Source organism: Hermetia illucens, chromosome 3, assembly GCF_905115235.1.
Source record: "Hermetia illucens chromosome 3, iHerIll2.2.curated.20191125, whole genome shotgun sequence".
In the NCBI taxonomy this organism is placed as follows: Eukaryota; Metazoa; Arthropoda; class Insecta; order Diptera; family Stratiomyidae; genus Hermetia; species Hermetia illucens.
The window spans coordinates 133482374-133506051 of NC_051851.1; the positions used below are offsets into that span (position 1 = coordinate 133482374).

Genomic DNA, 23678 nt, shown 5'->3' on the forward strand with positions numbered 1-23678 from the left:
TATTTAACGAAATGGTGTTGGGTGGGATACATATGCTACAGAAAACGAAGTTACAATGATTTCGACAGTGAAAGTGACAATGGCGTCATAATAAAATTGTACGTGGTTTTTGTCGGAGTCATAAAGTGTGAGTTAACCCATTCTGTTCGGCCGTTCAACCAGAGACAACCGGTAAAATGGAATGACTAGAAGTTAAACAGAATTTAACAAAGTGGTTCTCTTATTGTTTTAATGATTCTGATGCCACCATTCGAATAACCCTCGTAAATCCTTCAATGAGGTTTGCAATAGAAAGAGGAGAAAGAGGGCCGAACGCAACTATTGCAATGACCGGTATCAGAAATAATTTTTTAGTACACAACTGTTTTGTCAGCCGGACAGAATGGGTTACTAGACACAAGTCGAAAAAATGTTTAAGTTTTCAGAAATATATATATTGCCCCCATTATTCCGAAATAAAGCTTTTTACACGGATACAGAATAAAGAATTTACTATATTGTGATGGAAACATTTCGGAAAAAAACCCAGGAACTCTAACATCTTATATACGATGCCCAAAAATCATGCTTCTTATACAATTTGACCTTGCTAATCGATCCCCCGAAATCATTATCATGTTTTTCAATTCATACATTTGATTCTGATGGCTAGTTGTGGTTGACCTTGCTATTATTCTATCAGGTTCTTGTTTGCCTTGCATTTTTCATTATCGTCTGCGATGCAAGGTCAAATTTGTACAAATGTGCTATCATGAGTTATCTTCTGTTACGCGCTCATTTCGCAAATAAGTTTAGCTGATTAGTTACAAAGTAACTGGTGGTCGAGCAGGGTCTATGTTACCGAAATTTCCTTTGAACAAGATTATTGTTGTTGCCGTGATAATTGTGCATCAGCAGTGGAATTTTTCAATTTGGTGGTGTCTTGCTTCTTAAGCTTAATGAATAAAATTTAATTGGGGTGTAAAGGGCAATTGAATGTAAAACTCTGCATGCGGTAAACGGGCAAGCTTACGACACTCCTCTCGTAGGTCATGCAAGGCTGTCGTCATCAGATTCATCACTGAATTTACGACAATATCAGCTGCAATCCCCGAAGTGCCCTCCAGTGCGAATCTCGGAATGTTCACCCTCGCTACGTTCCACAAGCAAGAGGAGCGCCGGGTTTGGTGCATGCCGGCGAGTAGGGTGAACTACTTCGAGCGCGATGGACTGATGGTCCCTTAACGAGAAATCTTCTAGAACTCACTACTCATTCACCTATAGTGCCAACGATTCTGACGTAAAAGTTATGTCAGGTAGGCTTCGTTCGCATCACCGGAACGTTGGCGTGGATCCGGTATTTAAAACTACAAGCCCGGTTATCGTTGCCATTTCCAGAATCTGGATTCTAGAGTCTTGGCAACGCATGCCTCATTCAAGGGCCCTAGCATTAAAGTCATTTTTTGCCAGGATTCGTCCTTCCGTGCCCCAAACAGCGTCCTCCACATTACAAGACAGTATCCCTAAACACCGAATCCAGACAGATGAATGCTTCAGTCTTGGGCAAGAACAAGAGTTCGAATGGCAGCGGTACCCGATAAATCGAGATGTTATGAATTCAGGTTCCTGTTTCGGTATTGCTCGCTAGTTAACCTAGATCAGCTTTTACTTCAGCAGCGAACTGCGTTAGCAACTCGTGAGCGGCTGCACTCCGGTGCATATTGAAAACCCTCGGGGTTGCACATGCGCAATGCTTTCCCTAGGCACATCACGATCCTCTATAGCTCAGACACCTGTAACATTTGCTGGAGGTTATCCGAATTCGTATCATGCATCCGATTTCGATTTTTCCTCTTATAAGGATTTTCCTCAGATGTTGCTCGACGGAGGTCTCGAGCATTCACAGGGGCATTACCTCTGGGCAAAAAAAAAACCTCTCGGCACTCATGTTTTACGACCTCTTCCAATTCGACCTTTTCTGTGAGGCGGTCAGGATCTAGAATTTCCAAAGAGCCCATAGGCTCTCGAATAGAAACGAGGGCCTTCTCCCCTAGCTTCGCAGAACGTACTTATTCTAGTCGTCTTCAGGCCTAATTCAACGAGGGCTTCTCCCCAACCCTGCGTTTTCCGTATGGAAGACACTTCTGCTCCATTGGCTTCGATTTCCATCCTATAGCCGATTTCACTGAGGACTTCCGCAAGTGTCTTGCGTTTTGTCGTTTTTCCTCTTCGGCTCTACCTACGACGAAAGACTGTTCTTCTACTCGGTTCATGTCCGAATCCTCCACCTGCTCAGATCTAGCAATTTCAGCTGTTCTTTTCCTGAACAGGGACCCTACAGAGTTGCCCTCCCCGCAGCGGTAGCCACGTCCCTTGTAAGGCTTTCTTTTCATTTATGCGTCCCGCTGTAACATTGGCCGACCCGTTAAAGATCGCTGATGACCCGTAAGGGCAAATAAAGAAGCGGATATTGCTTCATTATTTATCTCTGGTGAAACACCAAAAAAGTATTGCTTATTGCTTGTACTCCTGAAGAAAGGTTGAAAAAAAATTGTTATTAGCTACTAATGCCATAGCAGTCCCCCACGGATACTACCTTGGCGTGGTGGAGGAGCTTGTAGTAATTTATTACCACAATAAGGATGTTCAAAACACATGGAAGCATCGAATTGTAAGTCTCCAAGTAGTAAGGAGTCGCAGACTTCAAATCATCCCGCGTTTTTCAGCAATCGAGACATGCTCTCCACTTTACTGCAGGGCCTACATGAAGTTTCTACGGCGGGGTCAGTAAGAAAGAAGAGTACAGAAACTTCTTTAGTGAGGGGAACTGGAAACTCGTCGAAAACGGAAGAGGAACGCTCGACAGAAAGAAACTTCAGCCGCAAAAGAGAGAGAAGGGACTGCAGGCTAAATCTTGCCTATCAGCACCTTCTCTCTTGCCTCTGCTCCCAATCGACGACAGTGAAAGGTATTGCGAAAGAAGGCGAAATTTGTTTGAAATGTGTACGTGGGCGTTGCTACACCACCAAGTATGAGAATAATACGCGAAATCGCACGCAAGAAAGCGAGACTTTCGGCAGAAGTTGTGTCAAAAGTGGCAATCCCGGGGAGGCCCACGCACCCCGCAGACTATTCAATCAGCATCGGTTTTCATATTAGACTATACCATAAACCTGCATTATTACTAAAGTTTCTTTGTATCTACTGGCAGTAAGGCTGACAAAGTTGTAGGATTGTCCTTACATACTTCTGGCGCAAGAGCCATAACAAAACCTGCAGTGTTGGATCAGCAAAGGGAGCTAGGGTCTTCTTCTATGCGAGATCCTTGAGACCGAGAGCCCGCCTCCTAATGTCAGAATTGTTAGAGGCAACCATGCTGAGACAATTCTGTTCCCAGGACTTAGATTTACAGCCAACTTACAATACCAGGTTAATGGGAAGAGGGGAAACGTCATAGTTGACTTTGCTTACTTACTCTATGATTTTTTTGTGCGCTATACCGACTCAAGAGGTAGGACATGTGGAAGTGTACGCAGAACCAAGTGGTAGGTTGTGATGTGAACGCTTAGCAATCCTAAAGGAGAGAGGTTATTTGATTTTATCACTTCAGCTATTCTGATGATCGCGATCGTAGGGTGCGTCTCTACATTCGTGAGGCCAAGGTAAAGTGAAATAATTGATCGAACAATCTGCACTTCGAAGTTGTTAGAGTTGATTAGGGACTGACGGGTACTACATTAAGTCTCGTTGTGGAATCGGACTACTGCAATACAAAAATGCTAATATTATTATATTTTTCTTTATTTCATTTTCAATGAGACTGAACTTCAGTTTCATTATCATTAGTTGTAGAAATTATAAGCTTACAGCAGCGAAATAAGCACTAAAACGAACACAAATACCCATGTTGACCAAGATTCGAACCCCCGACCATTCATCATGTCTATTCAGGTAATAATTTGACAGTGAATTAACTGATGAAGTTCAAGCAGCTCACTTCTGTGGAATATAAATTCGGTTTGTGTATGTGAGCCGGCTTGTTCCAGTGTCACTTTTGAACACTATTTGCCATTTCTCAAATATAGCTATATCAATTGCGAAGTAGGCAGATATTTTGATTAGCTGGGAATACCTTGAAGCGTTACTCCGAAATCTAGAAAAAATCATAAGATTTAAATGGGTAAAGACAAAAGGTAGATCTCGAAACATTGGGTTGACGAACCACTGAAATGTTTAGGCGATGCCCGACCCGAAATATACCCTCGTAAACTCAAACAATCTGAAAAACGTAATGATGGCAATCTGGTGGATGGAAACAGCATCTAGGCGTATGACTTTTGTATAATAAATTTATTATAAGGAATGGCTTCATTCTTTCAACTAGGTTGACACTGAAATCTACCGACTATCCGGTGGAGCGTGATCTGTACAGGGCACTGAATAGAATCTTAAAACAACCATCCACGAAAGGGCAAGTCTGTCAGACAACAGTCCATTAGGCCGTTTGTTCAACTGGAAAGGCCATCCACGTACCGATCAGCCGTACGGCACCATCTGTTCAACTCTGCCCATGAAAGTCGTTGCCGCCCCCCGGTCGCCGGTCAGCTGTGAATTGTTCGGGCGTAACTGACAGGACGGTCTGATCACGGATGGTGGCCTTTATATTGGCAGCCGTTTTATCGCTCGCCATCCAATGAAATTTTCCCATTTTCATTTGATTCCTCTTGCTTGCTTTTAGCTGGGTCGACAGGCGACTAAAAGAGATAGAAATCTTTAGACTGGTGGCCTGTAAATTTAGGAACTGTTTTACTTCAAATACGTCAAACACGACTCCGTCAGCTTTACAATTGCCGCCTTTGACTATCGAAAATGGACTTCGATTGACTTCTGGAATGTGCCACGCTGGTTGACAATGATATCGGGGGTCCCCAGAATATTCGCTTTCTCCAGCTTGATTGAGAATTCCGGCGTCATTGGCTCTATGATTCATCCTATCGTGACTGAAATCTACATATAGAGTTTCTCTAAAAGTCTCTTCAAGTGAAAAAGAGAGTAATGTCGACGCCTAATTCCAGCAATTGACCTCCATGTTTTCCTTTTTGGGGAGACATCAGCATCGAAAGTCCCAGCAATTTTAAACACCCCAATAATAGTAAGAGGGATACGGACTTCATAATTGACCGCACCTGGCTAGTGGCTTTAAAAGGGACCAAGGATCTAAAATCCACATACTGAATCACGAAGGAGTTTGGAGCAGGTTGAAGTCTTTGAATGATCTGCAGAAAGACGTTAACGGTAAAGTTTTCTTCCATGATGAAGGATTTGAGAGGTTTATTTGTGTGTGACTGTCACTGCTGAATTGTTCACATAGTCAGCTTAAATCGTTAGTCCTTAGGGTCATTTAAGGGAAATGGGAATCATTACGAACAATTTTTTGAAATGAGTGTTTTGTGGTGTTTGAAAATCAAAAGAACAATTGAGATTGTGGTCATCTATCACGACAAGACGTCGCGAGAATTCGGAAACAGTTCTAGGAGGAAAACACACGACTACGGCTTCGTCCAGGGCATCTGCCTCCGAAGATGATTGCAGCGGCTGAAGTTGAGCATCCTGAAGAGTCTCTCGACATTTGCCTCATTCTCTGTCTCTCAAGTGAACTGGCGGCAGACTATACGCTGGTGGCCAAGTCTGGTCTCGCCCGATGTGGAAAGCGGCATCTCTGTCTGTCTTTTTTTCGCAAGCATAGCGAAATTTCTATAAAAATTAGATCTATTCAGAATCTTCTTCGTAAATGACCTTTGGTTATTCCTTATGAGGCCGCCCTTTGGCTGAACCTCAATCCCAGGGACATAAGGCAGGTCATAAGTCGTTTGGAGTCGGCATAAGCTTATGTAGTTTATTTAGAACCGATTGAAGCTTGATGAATGGCGACGATACTTACGGTAGATACTCTCTATTGAAAGTCCTGAGGGTTTAACGTAAATATCTGCTGTGAGGGCATAATTCCACGTTCCTATTCAGACACGGATTGATTTGCAGACCCCAATCAGGGTCCGCAGGGACTGACACAGCGATACTGGTTTATAATGAGTGCACGTCCAGCATTCATACTAGTGGATGCGAGATCTATCTAATACCTCTGAGATCAACTAGAAGTACGGCACCCAATTGAATAGCGCCACTCTATGCTTGAGGTCACTAGCAGCTCTGTCCACTATATGACCACAACTACCATGAAACACCCACAAGGAGGCTAACCGCTAATAACGGGTGGAGAGCACATCCTCAGGAATTCTCCTGTACCACTCTCAGGGAACCAACTTGGTTCCCCCTTGTTAAGATATTGACATTACTAACGAATGGCTTGCGAGCACGAATGCAATAGCGCAGGCCAAGTCCATGCAAGTAATTCCGAACACTCTGTGCAGTTAATTTGATTCCTAATTGAATTTCATATCCTGTGGAATAATCCTTCGAATACAAGATTGCTGTCATTTGGTTAAAAGCAACCTACTTAGGGCGGGTCCTTTTCTAACACAATTTTAATATTTGGGGAAATTCCCGCATTCGTAATTCGTATGGGGTCAGAATTTTATCTAAAATGATAACAGGATACTTGGAATCAATAATACGTGACTAGTCGAATAAAACTAATGAAAGTTCTTCGATATGGTACCTTTTCATCGTTTGTGTGATGCAAAGTATAAACAAGAATTTTAGTGGTATAAATAGAACACAGCACCAAACTGGATGTTTGATAGATTTGATAGGATAGAAGATGAAGACATAACTTTAAACAATAAGCGAAATTCTACCTCAACGGGTTAGACATAATAGATACGTAGTTTCGCATTGCAAATGTATCAATGGACCATAAAGATTTTTTTTAAATGGCAAAGATTCTGAGCAGACAATTTTATGGCTGACTGAAATTAATACTTGTCGAACTCTGAATCATTCATTCGAAATTAGTGTTGTAGTTTGTAATCCAAATAGTCAGTAGCTCGTTGGTTGCCAATGAAAGTTGAGTAGAGAGAATTTTCTGTATCATCTGGCGATCTCTTCAGCGGCTCTCGTTAGCATCATCTTCTCAGAAATTGTCCAAACAGTATCGTCAAATAATAATATATATAATTGCCATTTGCCCGTAAATGGGGCATAATGCGTCAAACACCTCTACTTATCTTCGTTGACGGTTTGCTGAAATGTGTTCCAGCTGCCTCCTGGACTTCCCGAACAGTTTGCACTTCCCTATCCTGCGCAATGTATTTCTGGTGCGACCTAGTCATCGCCCATTTTGATATAGTGGATTCCGCTGGAGTTGTTATCCCTCCTTAATGACTACCCCATCCGGTCAGTTGAGATCTACTGAATATGTGGCAGGCCCTGTGCTTGAACAATCTGTCATAACAAGGCGGTGGATGTTGTAGAAATCTACAACCTGTCATTATTGTTGTTGCGGTCGCCAAGACCGTATTTCGAATCAAATGTTCTAGCATATGTCAGAGTCCACTTTGGCATTCAGATCATCCACTACGACCGCAATGATATCTTTAGGAAATCTCTCTTGAAATGCATTCAATTGCTCATAGAATGCTTCCTTCTCGTCTGTACTAAAAGTCCCCGTACCGTAGCACGGTACGATTGAAATATCCCTCTTATTGGTTCTTAACCGAGGCGGCAACTTCCATCTGTTTTAGTCAGATTTGGAAAAACAGGAGAAAGATAAAGGTACTCCTGAATCGGGCTCCGATGTCTGATTCAGCTGTTCGGTGGAATCGATACATCTATGTTCAACAAGCTCTAATGAAGAGCATAAGGTTGGCTATACGATCATCATGGAGATGATGAATTCTTATAAATAAACGTAGTCAGCAGGTGGATCACCTAAGTAAACCGAGCGAGAGCTAAACAGAAAACGATGAATCGTCAAACGATTTGGTTGAAGTGTACTTTCCAGGCAGCATCCAAAATCTCAGTTCAGGGCTGACAGGCCTGAATGGGTTTGCTAGCCAAAATATCCTCCTCCTTTTCCAGCGACACGATGCTAGCTCCGGGTTCGCTGTAGAATTAACGTAGCGATACCTTTGGCCTTTTTCTTCTTTACCGAAAAGAGGAAACTGATGAGTGATGAGTTGAATAGTTCTTTTGCGATATTTTTAGTACACCAGTCATGCTTAGAAAACCTTTGAGTATCTATTTTACCCTTTTTTATAAAAATTAATTTTTAGTTAGCTCACAATCCATCATCGCCACTTTGCATTTGGTATGAAGTTAGGCTGTGTTCAGTAGACCTTCGAACTTCTGAGAAAGACATGCTTCTTTCTCATATCCTCTCTTGTTGTTTTGAGAAATCCTCCTGACCTGTATATTTCCTACTTTCCTTTTCTTTAACTAACTGATAGACTTTTCTAGTTCATGGGGGAGCAACTCTACACCAGTTTGCACGATATTGTCCCTGAGGATGTCTCGCTCCGGTACACCGTTGGTATCCTACATATCTGCTGGCTCGTATGATGTCAAGGCTGAGCTATGTCTCCAAAAAGTGCTGGGCGACGAGCAGGGATCCTAAACATTGAAAGAATTGTCCATCTTGGCCCAATGACCATTGATTGTACAGTCCTCTTCCAGTGGAATTAGGGGAAAGATTTGAATCAGCTCCGTTATTTGCGGTCGATCTACACCATCATCTGCCAAATGTTTCAAATTTTGCACTTCTGCGGCTGATGCTCCGTTATCCCTAGACTAGTTCCCTTGCAGATTAATCCGGGCAAGTTTTAACATAGAAAACAATTTTCATATCTTATGTGAGCACGCTTACCTGCTGTTTGGTGGAAACTTCAGTGATTGGTAATGAGCCATAGAGAAGTGCTCCCAGTGCCGACAAAAAGAAACACTTACGGATTAGTTCTACGACAGGTTATCGGATTTGGAGCCGAACAAATTCGTAGCAAAAGACAGAACATTCACTGCAAAGGGTAGATGGACTCGAAAATCAGAAAACTGTTGAAGTAAATCCATCGACCAATCGAGCCATCGCAGGCTATCATTTATCCACCCACTTCTGACGTGGGATAAAAAGTGGGACTATATATTTCAGCAAACTTAACAAATAAAACTACATGGAGTCGACTTTCAAGGACGGATATTTAGTGGAATTTCGAAATCGTAATCAGCTTTGAGTTGGTTACAACTTTTTCGAATGTATGCTTTGCAGCATGGGAAAACTAGGCAAATTTCTCACTGGTTTAATTCAGGAAAGGAATGATATCAGCTGCCCGAAAATTCGTTCGATAGTCTACAAGCCTTGATGACATTATTCTTGCTCTAGTAATAGTGGGACATAATACCCTGGATTCACATAGGTATTTGGAAAATATATCGCGTATGCTTGGCACACGCTTATTTTCCAATTAGCTGATGTAATATAATCGAGATATTTATTCCCAAATCTTTGAAACTCACCTATACGGTGCAAAAAACTTCCTGTCCTTTCCATGGAAAGACTAGTAGATTGGCTCATACATTCCTAAGTGGCCACTTCACTGTTGGTAAAATCATCATCATCATCAACGGCATTACAACCGGTATCCGGTCTAGGCCTGTCTTAATAAGGAACTCCAGACATCCCGGTTTTGCGTCCAGGTCCACCAATTCGATATTCCTAGAAGCTGTCTGGCGTCCTGACCTACGCCATCGCTCCATCTCAGGCAGGGTCTGCCTCGTCTTCTTTTTCTACCATAGATATTGCCCTTATAGTCTTTCCGGGCTGGGTCATTCTCATCCATACGGATTAAGTGACCCGCCCACCATAACCTATTGAGCCGGATTTTATCCACAACTTGACGGTCATGATATCGCTCATAGATTTCGTCGTTATGTAGGCTACAGAGGCGTCCATCCTCATGTAGGGGGCCAAAAATTCTTCGGAGGATTCTTCTCTCGAACGCGGCCAAGAGTTCGCAATTCTTTTTGCTAAGAACCCAAGTTTGCGAGGAATACATAAGGACTGGCAAGATCATTGTCTTGTACAGTAAGAGCTTTGAACCTTTGTAAACTGAAATAGGCTCTGTTGGCTAACAGCAACCGTGCGTGTTGTGATTTTCGACCCTAGATAAAAAAAATTACCAACGGTCTCAAAGTTATAATATGCTATCTTTATTCTTCCCGTTTGACCAGTACGGTTTGATGTTGTTGGTTGATTCGTCTTCGGTGCTGACGTTACCATGATATATTTTGTCTTGCCTTCATTGATGTGCAGCCCAAGATCTCGCGGCGTCTGCTCGATCTGGATGAAGGCAGTTTGTACGTCCCGGGTCGTTTTTCCCATGATATCGATATCGTCTGCATAGCCCAGTAGTTGGGTGGATTTAAAGAGGATCGTACCTCTTGCATTTACCTCAGCATCACGGATCACTTTCGCGAGGGCCAGGTTAAACAGGAAGCATGATAGCGCATCCCCTTGCCGTAGACCGTTGTTGATGTCGAATGGTCTTGAGAGTGATCCTGCTGCTTTTATCTGGCCTCGCACATGGGTCAGGGTCAGCCTAGTCAGTCGTATCAATTTCGTCGGGACATCGAATTCTCTCATGGCTATGTATAGATTTACCCTGGCTATGCTATCACAGGTGGCTTTAAAGTCGATGAATAGATGGTGCAACTGGTGTCCATATTCCAACAGTTCTGTTGCTGATTTGCCTGGAGTAAAGCCTCTTTGGTATGAGCCAATGATGTGGGCGTATGGGGTTATCCGGCCTAGCAAGATAGCGGAGAATATCTTATAGATGGTACTCACCAACGTGATACCTCTATAATTGCTGCACTGTGTGATATCTCCCTTTTTATGTATTAGACAGATAATGCCTCGTCGCCAGTCGTCAGGCATTAATTCGCTGTCCCATACCTTGAGGACAAGTTGGTAAATTGGTAAAATGCCTACCAGAAATGCAAACCGTTTGCCTTTGCGTCGTTTTCGTGGATGATCTTGACGTAATAATTATTGTACGATTTGCGGAAGGTAATCCATAGCTGGTTCCTCCGTAACGAACTCATGTTGAACGCTAGGAAGACTGGACTAGTTATGTTCGCTAAGAACGTTAGGTAGGGCAGCTACGCGCTATCTACCTTATCATTAGGGGAAATATAGTTGGTAGTACCAAGCATTTAGGAATAGGTGTCGACGTGAAAGCATCATATCCAGGAAAAATATCAGAGATCCTGCAGATTTGTCTGGTGCTGTAGTACTGCAATAAGTAACTTCCATCTCTGCGAATTGACTGGATGTACAGATCCATAATAAAGCCTATTTGCATGCGTCGTCTGGTGGACGAGACTGAACTTTGCTGACAGCAGGAAGCTGATGGCACAATGTATACTATACGACCGCGACACTCCAGGCTACTTTAAATCAGTTATGGAAGACAGTTTGGGCTCAGGGATTTTCCGGAAAACCTGATTATGGAAGTGGCTCGACCTTTCGGAAAAATGATGAGCATATTCTAGGCGGAGGTATATCCCATTTTATTGGCAGCAGAAGAATGTTTGCGACAAAAATGGAGGGGTCGCACTATTCAAGTTTGTTCTGAGGCTTCGACAGCGTTATCAGCAGTAAGTAACAATAATATATCAAGCCAGTTGGTGTGAAGTTGCCATCAGTTGCTGCTGAAATTTGCTCGACTGAATGAATCATTCCTGTGCCCACGGCACCCGAACATCGCTGGTAATAAGGAAGCTGGCAAATTGGCCCAGAAATAGCATTTGCAGTCCAGCTATCCACTGTCAATTCTGCTAGAAGCGTGAAATTGTAAGGATTCATGCATCGGAATGGAAAAATTTGAATTCTTGATTTTGTGAAAGAACTGTGGGCCTGTAAAGCGGCATTTATTTTTATAAGAAGTAGAAAATAAAAACCCAAGGATGGCTTTCAATGAGACATGACTCCTTAAACTACCATTTGGAAAAAAATGGGGTGGCTGTCTAAGCTATATAGTATGTAGCCAATGTGAAAAAGGTACGAGACGGCCTGTACTTCATATCCAGTTGGCCGCCCTCCTCAGACTTCAGATGAAGGTACCTCGGTAAGGTTTGTTTTTTCTCATTGAACAGGCGATTTTAGAGATAGTGCAATTGGCCAACCGAAAAGTCTGAATGCTTATAACTGCGGCTTCCGGAAAGTTAACTATGTCCAGGGCTGCAAGGAAGCGCAATCCTACACGAATTTTGAAGAACTCTGTTGCGTTATCGATTATCAATCACAGCATCGAGAATTTCTAAACAAACCCTTCCACGAGATTATCTCGGTTGCCTCGCAACCAAGTGAACCATCCGTGCGACCTGGCGTTGACAGAAGCTTATCGGATATGCAGGGAATGTGCGGTCCGTAGAATTGATGAAAGCAAATTGGAAGATGTTGCCTCCAAATAAATCCTCCCTCATTAATGCATGTACAGGGAGCTAGCTAATATTCATTAAATATAAACCTTTGTAGACTCGAGGTCGAATACGTATCTTTTCTTGCAAATAAACAAATGAAACATTAAATTAAGCTTCTCTAATATCTATGATACTTCAATACAATGAAGTAGAGTATTCAAAAGGGAAATCCACGTGAGCGGGGTCTTATATATTCATGAAAACTCTGTCAATATTTTATGGACATATTTGCAATACTTTGTTGCTAAAGCCTTGTGTTGGTTATAATCTTATCTTTACAACAATCAATAATGTAATGTAACTAATTCTGATTTTTAGGAACTGAAAAAGCACAATGTCAGCACGGTGGTACGTGTATGCGAACCAAGCTATAAAACTGATGAGTTGGAAGCGCAAGGAATCGCCGTGAAAGACTTAGCATTTGAAGATGGGACATTTCCACCACAGAAAATTGTTGATGAATGGTTTGAAACATTGAAACAAAAGTGAGTGAAATATCATTGATTTGTTAGTATTGTATGAAGCGGCTTCTTACGTTTACTATTATTATTTTAGCTACTCACAGAATCCTGAAGCTTGTGTGGCGGTACATTGCGTAGCTGGCTTAGGACGAGCACCTGTTTTAGTTGCATTGGCTCTAATTGAACTTGGTCTCAAGTATGAGGCTGCTGTGGAAATGATTAGAGAGTGAGTATAGAGATTAATATTTCTTTGTTTTGAATATTTAATTTAATCAGGATTCAAATTTTCTCAATTATTCTGCCTTTTATTCTTTACTTTGGAAATGATACACAATGTTGTGTGCGTAAGCCCCAATGTGAAATTTGACTGTAAGATATTTTTACACTTCCATATTCCGTTACACATATCCTACTTTCATCTTATATTTAGCCCTCGTTCAATCGTTCCGGATGTCACGTTTGGAGAGCTGCCAATAAGCTGCTTATAATAATAATGCGAAACTAACTTCTTTTTTTCGAAAGGATTCAGTCTACACATATTTTCTGTCGCAAGGTTATAATGACAACCTTCCACGAGGAAATCCGCCTCGAAAACCAATTGTTATCAACGATAATCAGGAAAAGCAATTGGACCATATAAGTATGTTGTCTCCCTGAAAGTCATCCTGAGCTTGATAGAATCAACCCAACTGTTCTCGATTTTATGAACATAATCAATAAATATCGCCACCTCTAGGTCTACAAATTTGGATCAATATCCAATATCAATCTGGCATTCTGCATTCCGTTTGTATACAATATCAGTCGATGAACCTGAAATAATTGTTGTTTTATTATTTTGCGAAAACGTTGGTTAAAAGCCAACCCTATAAGGAAAGAACTTGCTTGCTTTCTTTTATCCTTAGAAACCAATGATCAAGCAATGTTTTTTATCATATTCTGCGAAATGGATACAAATAACCTGTGTTGCTTATGTTCCGTGCTAATCTCTCCCTCCGTCATTCTTTTCTTACCTGCCTGTTTTCAGGTGTGCAATCGTAGGACAAAGCCCATCTCAAGTTATCGCCATGCATTTTCGTAAAAGAGTCCCGCTTTTCCCAATCAATAAGTTATTGGCAAATTGAAGAGAGTACGATCGTACGGATATCTCAGATACTTTCCAGTGATGGTAACGTGTTGGCCTCCTTAAATAAGGCAACGTACAGCTTCATTGCGATCGAGAGATTACTTTTATCTCTCTGGTTTGCGCCAACCACTTGATTGTAAAAGGATGAATCACCAAACCATTTACGCAATTTGCGCCCCAGTGGTTATCTCCCAGAATCCCATTCTATTGTTCGAACCAAATGTTCAATCGGTCCACCGAATTTGCCGTCTACATTTGAATAATCCTTATATACCCGACCGTAGAGAGAAAAACCGAGCGTGGGGTGAAAATCATGCGGACCCTTTGATTATTCGTTTATCTTTAGCTATTTCGCTGTATCTCTATCGCTATTCTCTACTCATGGCTGAGTAACCTCGCCTGGTTTATACTCCGGTTGGATTCTTCGAAATAGTGAATTGTAGGAAGTGATTAAAACTGAACGTTTCGATTATCATTACTTCCACATATCGACCACCTTAAAAATAACTATGTGATCCCCAATGCTAGTAAAAACACAATTTCCTTTTCAGCACTTTATTAGGATGAGTATTTTCCCCAGTTCCAGGAGTTTGTCTTCACATGACAACCTTAAGATATTTTGTAATTATCACCAATGCTACCTTTGAGATTCACTGTTACCATAGCTTTCTGAAGATTACCAACATTGCTGCTCATTATGTTCCACAATACCAGGTGCAGTGTAGAGTCCTATTTGATATCAGGGGAGAAAATATACCCTTTGAGTAGGTCATCAGCGTCGTAAAGGTGTCATTTTGTGTTCGGATAGATGTCGACAAATGCAGGAAAATAAAAATATCAGTCGTCGTTATAGAGCTTTCGATTTGCTTCCAGCTGGCAGAATTACAATCACATCCACCCATTTACAAGCAAACCAGTTTTATGGTTAAAATATTCGGATTACTTCATGGAAATCAGATTGAAAATGTAAAACATTTCCAGGCTATCAACTACCCAGAGCATTATCTGCTTCAACACTTTTCCCATATTGCGCAAACGATATATTAGGAAGTAATAGGATGGCTCGCCTAAAAGTTTACCAGTTTTAAGTATCAACACAAGGATTCTGTCAATCTCAAGACCGAAAACACGGTATCTAAAGCACCGCTGCAGTGCTTCCCCAAGCCGACACATAACCTAGCCTATTCTTACTTTCTCTACTCTGGTAGGCTGTTGATGGCGGTGTGTGTTCCACCGTAAGCTTCCCTTTGCGTTTTCACCATTGATTTTTGTAGTCCGAATTGTAGGTCAAATTGCTTTTCCAAGCCCTGTTAACCTTAATGTCGGGTTCCTGTTCCAAAGGATTTCCAATTTGGCTCAAGAATTGATCCATGATTAGATCCTTGTAATTTTTTAGGCCCTTCCGGGACCGTTTAATGCGGCTAACATTGTCTCCAAAATTGGTGGCTCTCCTGAAAATTTCAGCGTATGACTCTCCATCGCGTTCTGATCACCTCCAGCTTTATTTTCCTTTAACCTTTTCTTTTCCAATTTGCCACTTCTCTCCCGGTTTAGACATCTATCCTGAGAGGTCCACATCTTTTTCAAGGTTTTGTGTAAAACAAAACCTTATTAAAATCGGTTTACTGTCTGTCCGTCGGTCTCTTACACGCATTTTTCTTGGAGACGGTTGTAACAATTGACTCCAAGTTTGGTGGATAGGTGGGAACGATGAACGCTCACGCATAATGTGAGTTACATAATTCTATTCATACATGCCATTGGATGTAAATTTTTTTTTTTCATCAAATATAGTCATAGGGGAGTACCAAATGAAAGGTTTCGATTAGTACTTTCCGAAGCCGGACCCATTCTTAGAAACTACTCACTAAATATCACTTGAAAGTTGACATTTTCATATAATATATGCATATCCTCCCCAAGAGGATATCAATTTCAATCGTGGGTACTTGTATCCATATGAGTGCAGATCTGTGAATTATCGTCCATTAAACCACTTCTAATCTCTCCCTGTGCTTGTAATATTAGATGCCACAGTAGCTAAGTTTCCCACTACTGAGTCACTGCCATCGTTGGATATCGACGGCCAAAAACCACCGGTACCGGTTTTCCGAAGCCCTGCATCGTAGCTTTCTCTCTTTTTTCTTCTCCATGTTTGGTTTTATTTCTTCCCATTGCCAACTTTTATCCACGGGTGAGAGTTTTGTTCCCACTTATCCGGCCCGCGCATAATCATTCCGATGTTGTTGTAAGTTTTGACTTATTTCAATAAATATTTATACAGGCATTATTGAAATACTCTTCGACTGACTTCCACCAGACTTCTACTTTTGACTTCCACCTCCATCGGACTTCTCAACTGAAAAACTATTATTAGCTCAGAGTGAAATTATGCGGTCTTTCCAACGATTAATTAATTGAAATAATAAAAACTTGTTGTTTCTTTTTCGTTGGTGTGGGTATTTATTCTTGCAAATACCGATATTTCGGGAACCCCTTGTTCCCTTCATCAGTGCAAACAAGAATAAATACCCACACCAACGAAAAAGAAACAACAAGTTTTTATTATTTCAATTATTATTAGCTATCAAAGTCAAGGTGTTTCAAAGTCTCCGAGTCGACTCTTTTCAGAGCTTTCACAATTACGTGCCGTTATTATGCAAATTGCTCCCTCCGCCACAGCATTCACAAATGGAAATGCAGGCGTCGTGCGTTTCTCTTCCTGGCTGCGCTTTTTTCCACGAAAAAAGGTTTTAGCCGGACCAAGGAGGCGCTGCTGATCGTGCCTCCGCCGTCGAGGCTAAAATGATATGGATCTCGCTTGAGAACCTCGGAAGCTCTCGTAAGATAGCTGCACTGACCACCTGGAGGCGTCTGTGCTAATTAGAAGAACCGTGCAGGAGTCGAGATCTTTGGGCACGAACACATTTTTCGCGTGGTGGCGACTTCAGTTTGCACATTGCATCTTGGATGAAAGAATCCAGTGGTGTTAAAACCCGACCTAATGTCGAACAGCGTCGCTGGAGAGTTTCAGGTGCTTATCGTATACCAGCTCCATTGGACTTGCAGCACGAGGGAGTAGGTACGTTTTCTCACATGTTTCGTAGTCGTGCACTACTGCCATGCGATGCACTGTCTGGCTCAAAAATTAATGTCCTCATCTCTGGACGGCCAGAAATACTTTGCGGTGACCAACCGATGCATTCTACCTAAATATGTATTGTGTCCTTCTTCTGCTTCTGCGCAATTGCCAAAAAATCGGCAGTGACGGGGATCTAAATCTCCGCAGAGCGTGGCATAGCGTCAGCAACTATGCAAGTGAAGGCTTATAAAGTTCAGATGTCAGAGAGTTGGCGAGGGCATCGAGCTTTGTTGGACTTCTGTTTCAAAGCAAAGCTGAGTGGATTATAAACATTATGAACCGATTGCTTTCAAGGGAATACCGAAAGTATTTAATTGTGAGGTACGCAACTAATAACTCATGATCGTAAGTGCCGAACGTTCGTTGAACGAGGTTAAGCTGCTTTGAGAAAATGGCTGCCAGATTTGGTTCATCTTTTGGTTAAGGGCACCACCTTCGGCAATGTCTGAGGCATCGCCGAATATGGCTAGGAGTGCGTCTTACTTAGGGAATACCAGAAGTATAGTTTCCACCAGTTGTTGTTTGGTGGTCTCAAATGCTTGAACATCCGGTAAGACAAGTGAGACAAATGGAAGGGGAAGAGTTGGCGGTTCCTGCAACTCATTAAACACGTAAGTGTTGCAAGGTGAACTGGAAAACTTCGAAAGCGGTTGTTACCAGTCAAAAGGTGAGAGCTGCCATACTGTCCTTTAAACATTTCAAAGTACCTGGCAGCAATGACAGCCGGAATCTTTGGTCTTCGGCATGAACAAGTAAACATTAATGATCGACTGATGGTGGACGACCTTGGGCAAGAAACGGTGGTAGAAGTTTAATATGCCCAAGAACTTTCTCAGAATCTTAACTGCTTTTGGAAGCTGAAACTCGAAATCACTTGAACCTTGAACTGGTCCAGTTGAATGTCTTCGGGAGTAATCAGATTGCCGAGGAGTATCATCTGCGTTTGTAAGAATTTGTATTTCTCAACTAGGAGTACTAGGAGACGTTGAAAAGTGCACTTGAGGTACTCGGAATCAAAGGAAGGGACGTCCAGAACATGATCCAAATAAACGAAACAAAAACACAGAGTTGACGAATCTCTGGAAGCTTTGCACCGCATTGTATAGTCCAGTTGTTTGAAGGTCGGCAAATACTCTGCTTAAGAAGTTCTTCGAACTCTTTAATGGAACAGTTAATGCGCCGATTGCTCTCCTTCGATTCCTACCTTCTGAGATATCTTAATATTTCGAGGAGATTCCTATTAAATCATTAAACGTATTTGCGGCTGAAGTTCACTGTTTCGTCTACGAAAAAAATAAAGTCGCGGGTGTGCACAAAAGCGGTTTGAAAGTTCACGCCTACTGAGGTGGGATATAAAAAAAAATGTACCTCCTGCATTTTGCATCACTAGAGCCCTAATTTTTGGAACTGAGAATGTTGGATGTTGACGATCATTTTTGGCAGTAATCCTGAACATGTACCTCCCATTTATTTATGACGATAATGTTTATTCTGTTTATTACTTTTACTAACATTTTTGTTTTTTCTTTTATTTCCAGCAAACGCCGAGGAGCTATCAACGCTAAGCAGCTATCATATCTAGAAAAATACAAGCCAAAATCGCGACTAAAGCACAAAAATGGTCACAAGAATTCGTGCTGTGTGCAATAGATATCAAAAATTCCCACCAGATAAAAAGTGTTCATTTACCGATTATCCAAAATATATTAAATTAAACTAAAGAAAATTTAAATAATCTAAATAGAAGATGGCAAACCAAGCTGAAACCATACATAACTGCAACTGAAACAAATAACTAACGATGAGAGACCATAGCAAATGGAACTATCGCCGAATCACAATAGACAGCAATCCAACCACACTAGCAACTACCACAATATTCACGTAACTCTTCAACGATATATAAATGATAATGGGTAAAATGGGTATAATTAAACAATAACGTAATGTCGATAATGTAGACCCCATCCGCTTGGAATGCACTAAGGATATCGACTCCAACCAAGAACACACGAGAAAGACGCATTGCGACGACGCAAATTATCTGAAACTAGCGAGGGAAAAATTGTAAGAGAAAAAACAAGAAAACAATTTCACCACTATTTTTTATAATTTCCAAGACTATCATATTTAAGGCACGACTTTTTGTAGATTTCAAACCCGAGTCGCCATCATTTTTTATTTAAATTAATTTCTTATCCAAAATTTCTTGAGGATTCTAGTTTGTAACACATTTAGAGAAAACAAAATATTTGGGGTCTAGTGCCAACTGGCGGCCATATTGCGTGGCGTGTGGGTGTGGCCATCGAGACGACGCTTTCGGAACGCGGAGAGGTTCAGTTGTGTCCTTTATTGCTGAAGCTGTCGGGTTTCGTTGCGCTTCATTGCTTCTCAACACTCGCCTGAGGAAGAGGTGGTCCCGTTCTCAGTTTTCCGCCAGAACCTGCTGAAGGCCCTGCCATTGCCCCCACACCGCACACCCCACGCAGTATGCCCGCCAGTTAGTGCAACGGACTTCGCACGGCAAAACGATTGAAATGCTTTCTGCGGGTATTGACATTGCATTAACTCAAGTATTCATGCATCAAGCAACTGAAACGACTAAATTCTGACTCCTCGGTTCTGTACTTAGTAAATTTTGTATGTACTGTTTTGTAACGAAAGTAACAACTACTCAAGCACTAGATTCATTATAATAAATAAATGCATTCCATTAACACCATCACGACACTGGACAGTGTAGAAGCAACTGTAGACAGAGGGACTAGACAGAATAGAAATCTCTTTTGTACATACTTTGTATCTAACTCTACTGTAAAGACAAACGGCAGCATATTGTTTTTAATATTTTTTTATTATAACCAACGCAATAGCTAAAATCGTGCGCATCTTTATTTGGGGAAGAGCGAGAAAGGTTTCTACGAGTTGGGACCGATTTCGGGGAAATCGATGAATAACTGTACTATACGCTAACTTAATGCACGCTATGATGTAATTTATGAAAATAGGCGACCAAGCAAATCGCGTCAATTGTATGCAACATTTTGCAGAGAAACATGAGCTAATCATCTTTAATTATTGTGAAAAATTGCAGGTGTCCGACAATTGAGCGACTTAGTGCGACACACTTTGTAACACACGTACTTGAGAATATTTTGTCAATACCATAAACTATACTGAAAAGGAGTAACTGAATATATGTACTTTCTGCTTTTTGACACATATTATTCTTTGTAAGATAAATTTGATTGAAATATTGTTATTTTAAATTTTTTATGGTATTTCGATTAATAAAAATAAAAAAGAAATAGTAACTAGATTCCAAACCGTTGACTTTTATTTTCTGTATAATACTAATAGTGGTATCAAGGGAAGTTAATCCGCGTCCTAGAAGAACTACTGCGCCTTCTTAATGGTTATATCATAGTACAGCCACTGACTATAGCATGTCGACCAAACCTATAACCGACAGGAATTTTAAGATTTTTCCTTCTAGCAGTTGTTTAAGCCTGACATCTGATATTAAATATTCGCCCGGTACCTAAATCTACTTTGCACAGCTTCCGGATGCTGCCTCACATCATGTATGGCGGTTTCATCAGCTTCCTCACAGATGCCTATATATTTCTTGCTTCCTCAGGTGATAATTTAGCCGGCAATGACCGATAAGTATTCCAACTATGATCCTAAGGCTCTTCTTTGTAAGGTTAAACAATCCTGCAAACGCTTGGGTTCGTATCCCTGCGTGAGCACCCTGGGCCGTTCCATTCCTCATAAGTTCGCCTAGCATAGTTCCTCAGCTGTTCCTCTTCAGTCCTTAGCGTCAAGTCCATTACCCCGTTCTGACTTCAGAAACGCGTTTTGGTCCGAATGGCAACGCTCCTGCACCTTTCCTGGCCAGATTATCCATTTCCTCCTCCCCTTTTAACCCAAGATGACCTGGAACCTACCACACTTGATTGTTCAAGCCAAACGTACTCAATCGCTTAAGATTCTAGTTGGATACAAGAAGCTTAATAACTGCTTGGCTGTCGATCACAATAGTAGTGTCCTGCTGTGTAGTTCCTTTGGAAGTTGAAGGAGGCACATCTATCTATGGTGCGTATTTTCACCTGAAATATGCTAATGTACTTACCCATTAGTCCAAAGTACATTTCCATTGGAAAAATAACTACTGCGCCCGCTCCCTCTGTCGTGTTAGACCCTTCAGTGTACCTAGCAGTCAACTGATGGTTTAAGTCGTACTGCCGCCGCACGCCTCAATTAGCCTTGTTGCTCTATCGTGTTCCAAATTTCTTATCGAAATGGAACATCATTGTCATGCTATCCCTTGTCATCTGGCATCTTGAATAGCGCCTTAGCAGGGAGTCAACTTTCCTTTAATTTAGGTAGTTCTCCAACTCGCTAATATCCCTGAATGTTCTGAAAATTGCCCTCTACACCTGCATCTGTAAGTAAAGATGGAGAGGATGTTCCTAGAAGGAAGAATATGTTGAGCACGTTCTCATCGCTCCACTAGTACACAGACAAGCCAATCTTTGAAGTTTGTGTTACTCCCTTCCAGTTCCATTCTATCTGCCCAGATTACCACCCAGTGTGCAGTGAATATCCAATGCAGCATTTTCGAAATGTATCCAAATAACACCTACGACAATGAAATCCGCGCACAGTTGTTGGCAGCCAACAGAGCCTATTTTAGCTTACAGAAGCTGTTTCGCTGGAAACGTTTTACCACAGGGTCAAAGCACTTACTGTACAAGTCAATGATCTTGCCAGTCCTCATGTATTCCTCGGAGACTTGGGTTCCTAGCAAGAAAAATTGCGAACTCTTGGCAGCCTTCGATAGAAGAATTCTCCGAAGAAATTTTGGTCCCCTACATGAGGATGGATCCATAACGACGAAATCTATGAGCTACCATGACCGTCAGATTGTGGATAAAAGCCGGCTCAATAAGTTGTGTGTAATCCGTATGGAAGAGGATGATCCAGCCCGGGAAAGCCCATAAGGGCAATATCTATGATAGAAAAAGAAGACGTGGCAAACCCTGCCTGATATGGAGCGATGACGTTGGCCTGGACGACGGACAGCTTTTAGGGATATCTAATTGGTGGACTTCGGCGGAAAATCGGGATATCTGAAATTCCTTACTAAAGCGATTGTTGCGCCGTTGATGATAAAATACATAAATAAAGCAAGAAGTTATTGCCACCGTGGTGAATGATCTGTCCATCTCCGAAAGCTAACTGGAGAGGACTTCATTTGCTATAGGCACAAATATTGGCAGCCATAGCAGAGATATAAGTCGGCTATCAAGAAGCGAGACTCAATAAGATTCTAGACAAGGAACATAGGAGCCTATCCTTTCTCAAAAAGTCGGAGGACTCCTGGACGGAATCTTCGGGTAAGACCCTTGCAGCTGTAGACTCATGTCTCCTTTTACAGGAGGGTATGCAGTAATTAATAATAATAATAATCGTTGGCGCAACAATCCATATTGGATCAGGGCCTTGAAGTGTGTTAGAGCACTTCATTCAAGACCGTAACGGTACACTACAGAATAGCCTGTAGGATGCAATGTGGTCAGCATTGCGCTCGACCGAGATTATTAACCTGATTTGACTCAGGTACTCATTCACAGCTGAGTCGACTGGTATCCGATGGCAAATCAGGCATATAAAAGAAACAAACAGCAAGAAAGAGTGGTATCGTGACTTGTCGAAATTCTCTCTCTCTTCTCTTTGGGATACGTACCATACTCTTTTCATACGGAGAGTTTCGACCAATAAACGTTACCTTTTTTGTATTGAAGACCCTGGAGCGCAGCCGATGGGTTGAGTACTTTAATTCAACTCCCCTCAAGAATTTCGGAGACGTCTGCACTCCTCTGCTGTTCTGCGTCAAGTGCCCTTGGAATGGTACATTCGTCGATCATCTTAGGAGAGGTTACCACTACGCTACATAGCCCGCAATGCAATTGTCGCCTCTACTTGTGTTTGTATGGGAACCAAGCCTGTGCGCAGACCAAGTTTTTTGTTTATAATAGTATCAGGCCAGCGTACTCCAATGATACGGCGCTAACAGTTTGTGACTAAGGTTTGGAGCTTTCGAGTGACAATGGGAGTAATTTTCCATATGCTCTCGAATAGCAACACAAAAGAACAGAACGGAACAATCTCAACTTTATCATGATGTTGAGAAATATTACTGCATTTGCAGATTTAGGCAAGACAGCTAAGGCGGATCTAGATCTGGTTTTGTTAGTGTTTGTCTTCAGTCCAATTCTACTTGCCTTTCTTTTTAAATTCGAAACATTTTTCCAAGGCCCATGACCGGGTGAGAGAGCAAACGGATGTCATTAGCGTAGTCGAGGAGCTTGAAGAAAAACATCTATATCCATTGAACACCTCCATGTTGTCCAGACAAGGCAGCAGGAAGAACGTCACCGAATATAAGGAGAAATAATATTGGCAACCAGATGCACCCTGGCGGAATTTGCTTTCGGCCTTAAATCCCTATGACATTTTACCTCGATTTAAC

General features: G+C 41.7%; 1 protein-coding gene across 5 annotated transcripts in view; it reads left to right on the forward strand.

Annotated features, from left to right (window-relative positions):
- LOC119652676 (protein tyrosine phosphatase type IVA 1) overlaps positions 1-20466 on the forward strand; it is a 179162-nt gene extending 158696 nt beyond the window's left edge. For 4 of the 5 annotated variants that reach the window (XM_038056945.1, XM_038056947.1, XM_038056946.1 and 1 more), the window contains 3 exons: positions 12730-12896; positions 12967-13098; positions 18679-20466. In XM_038056945.1, the coding sequence (XP_037912873.1) occupies positions 12730-12896; positions 12967-13098; positions 18679-18790 (411 nt within the window). In that variant the 3' untranslated portion in view covers positions 18791-20466. The remainder of the gene's footprint in view (positions 1-12729; positions 12897-12966; positions 13099-18678) is intronic. The other variant, XR_005249575.1, reaches the window with a different exon arrangement.
- Positions 20467-23678: the final 3212 nt, after the last annotated feature.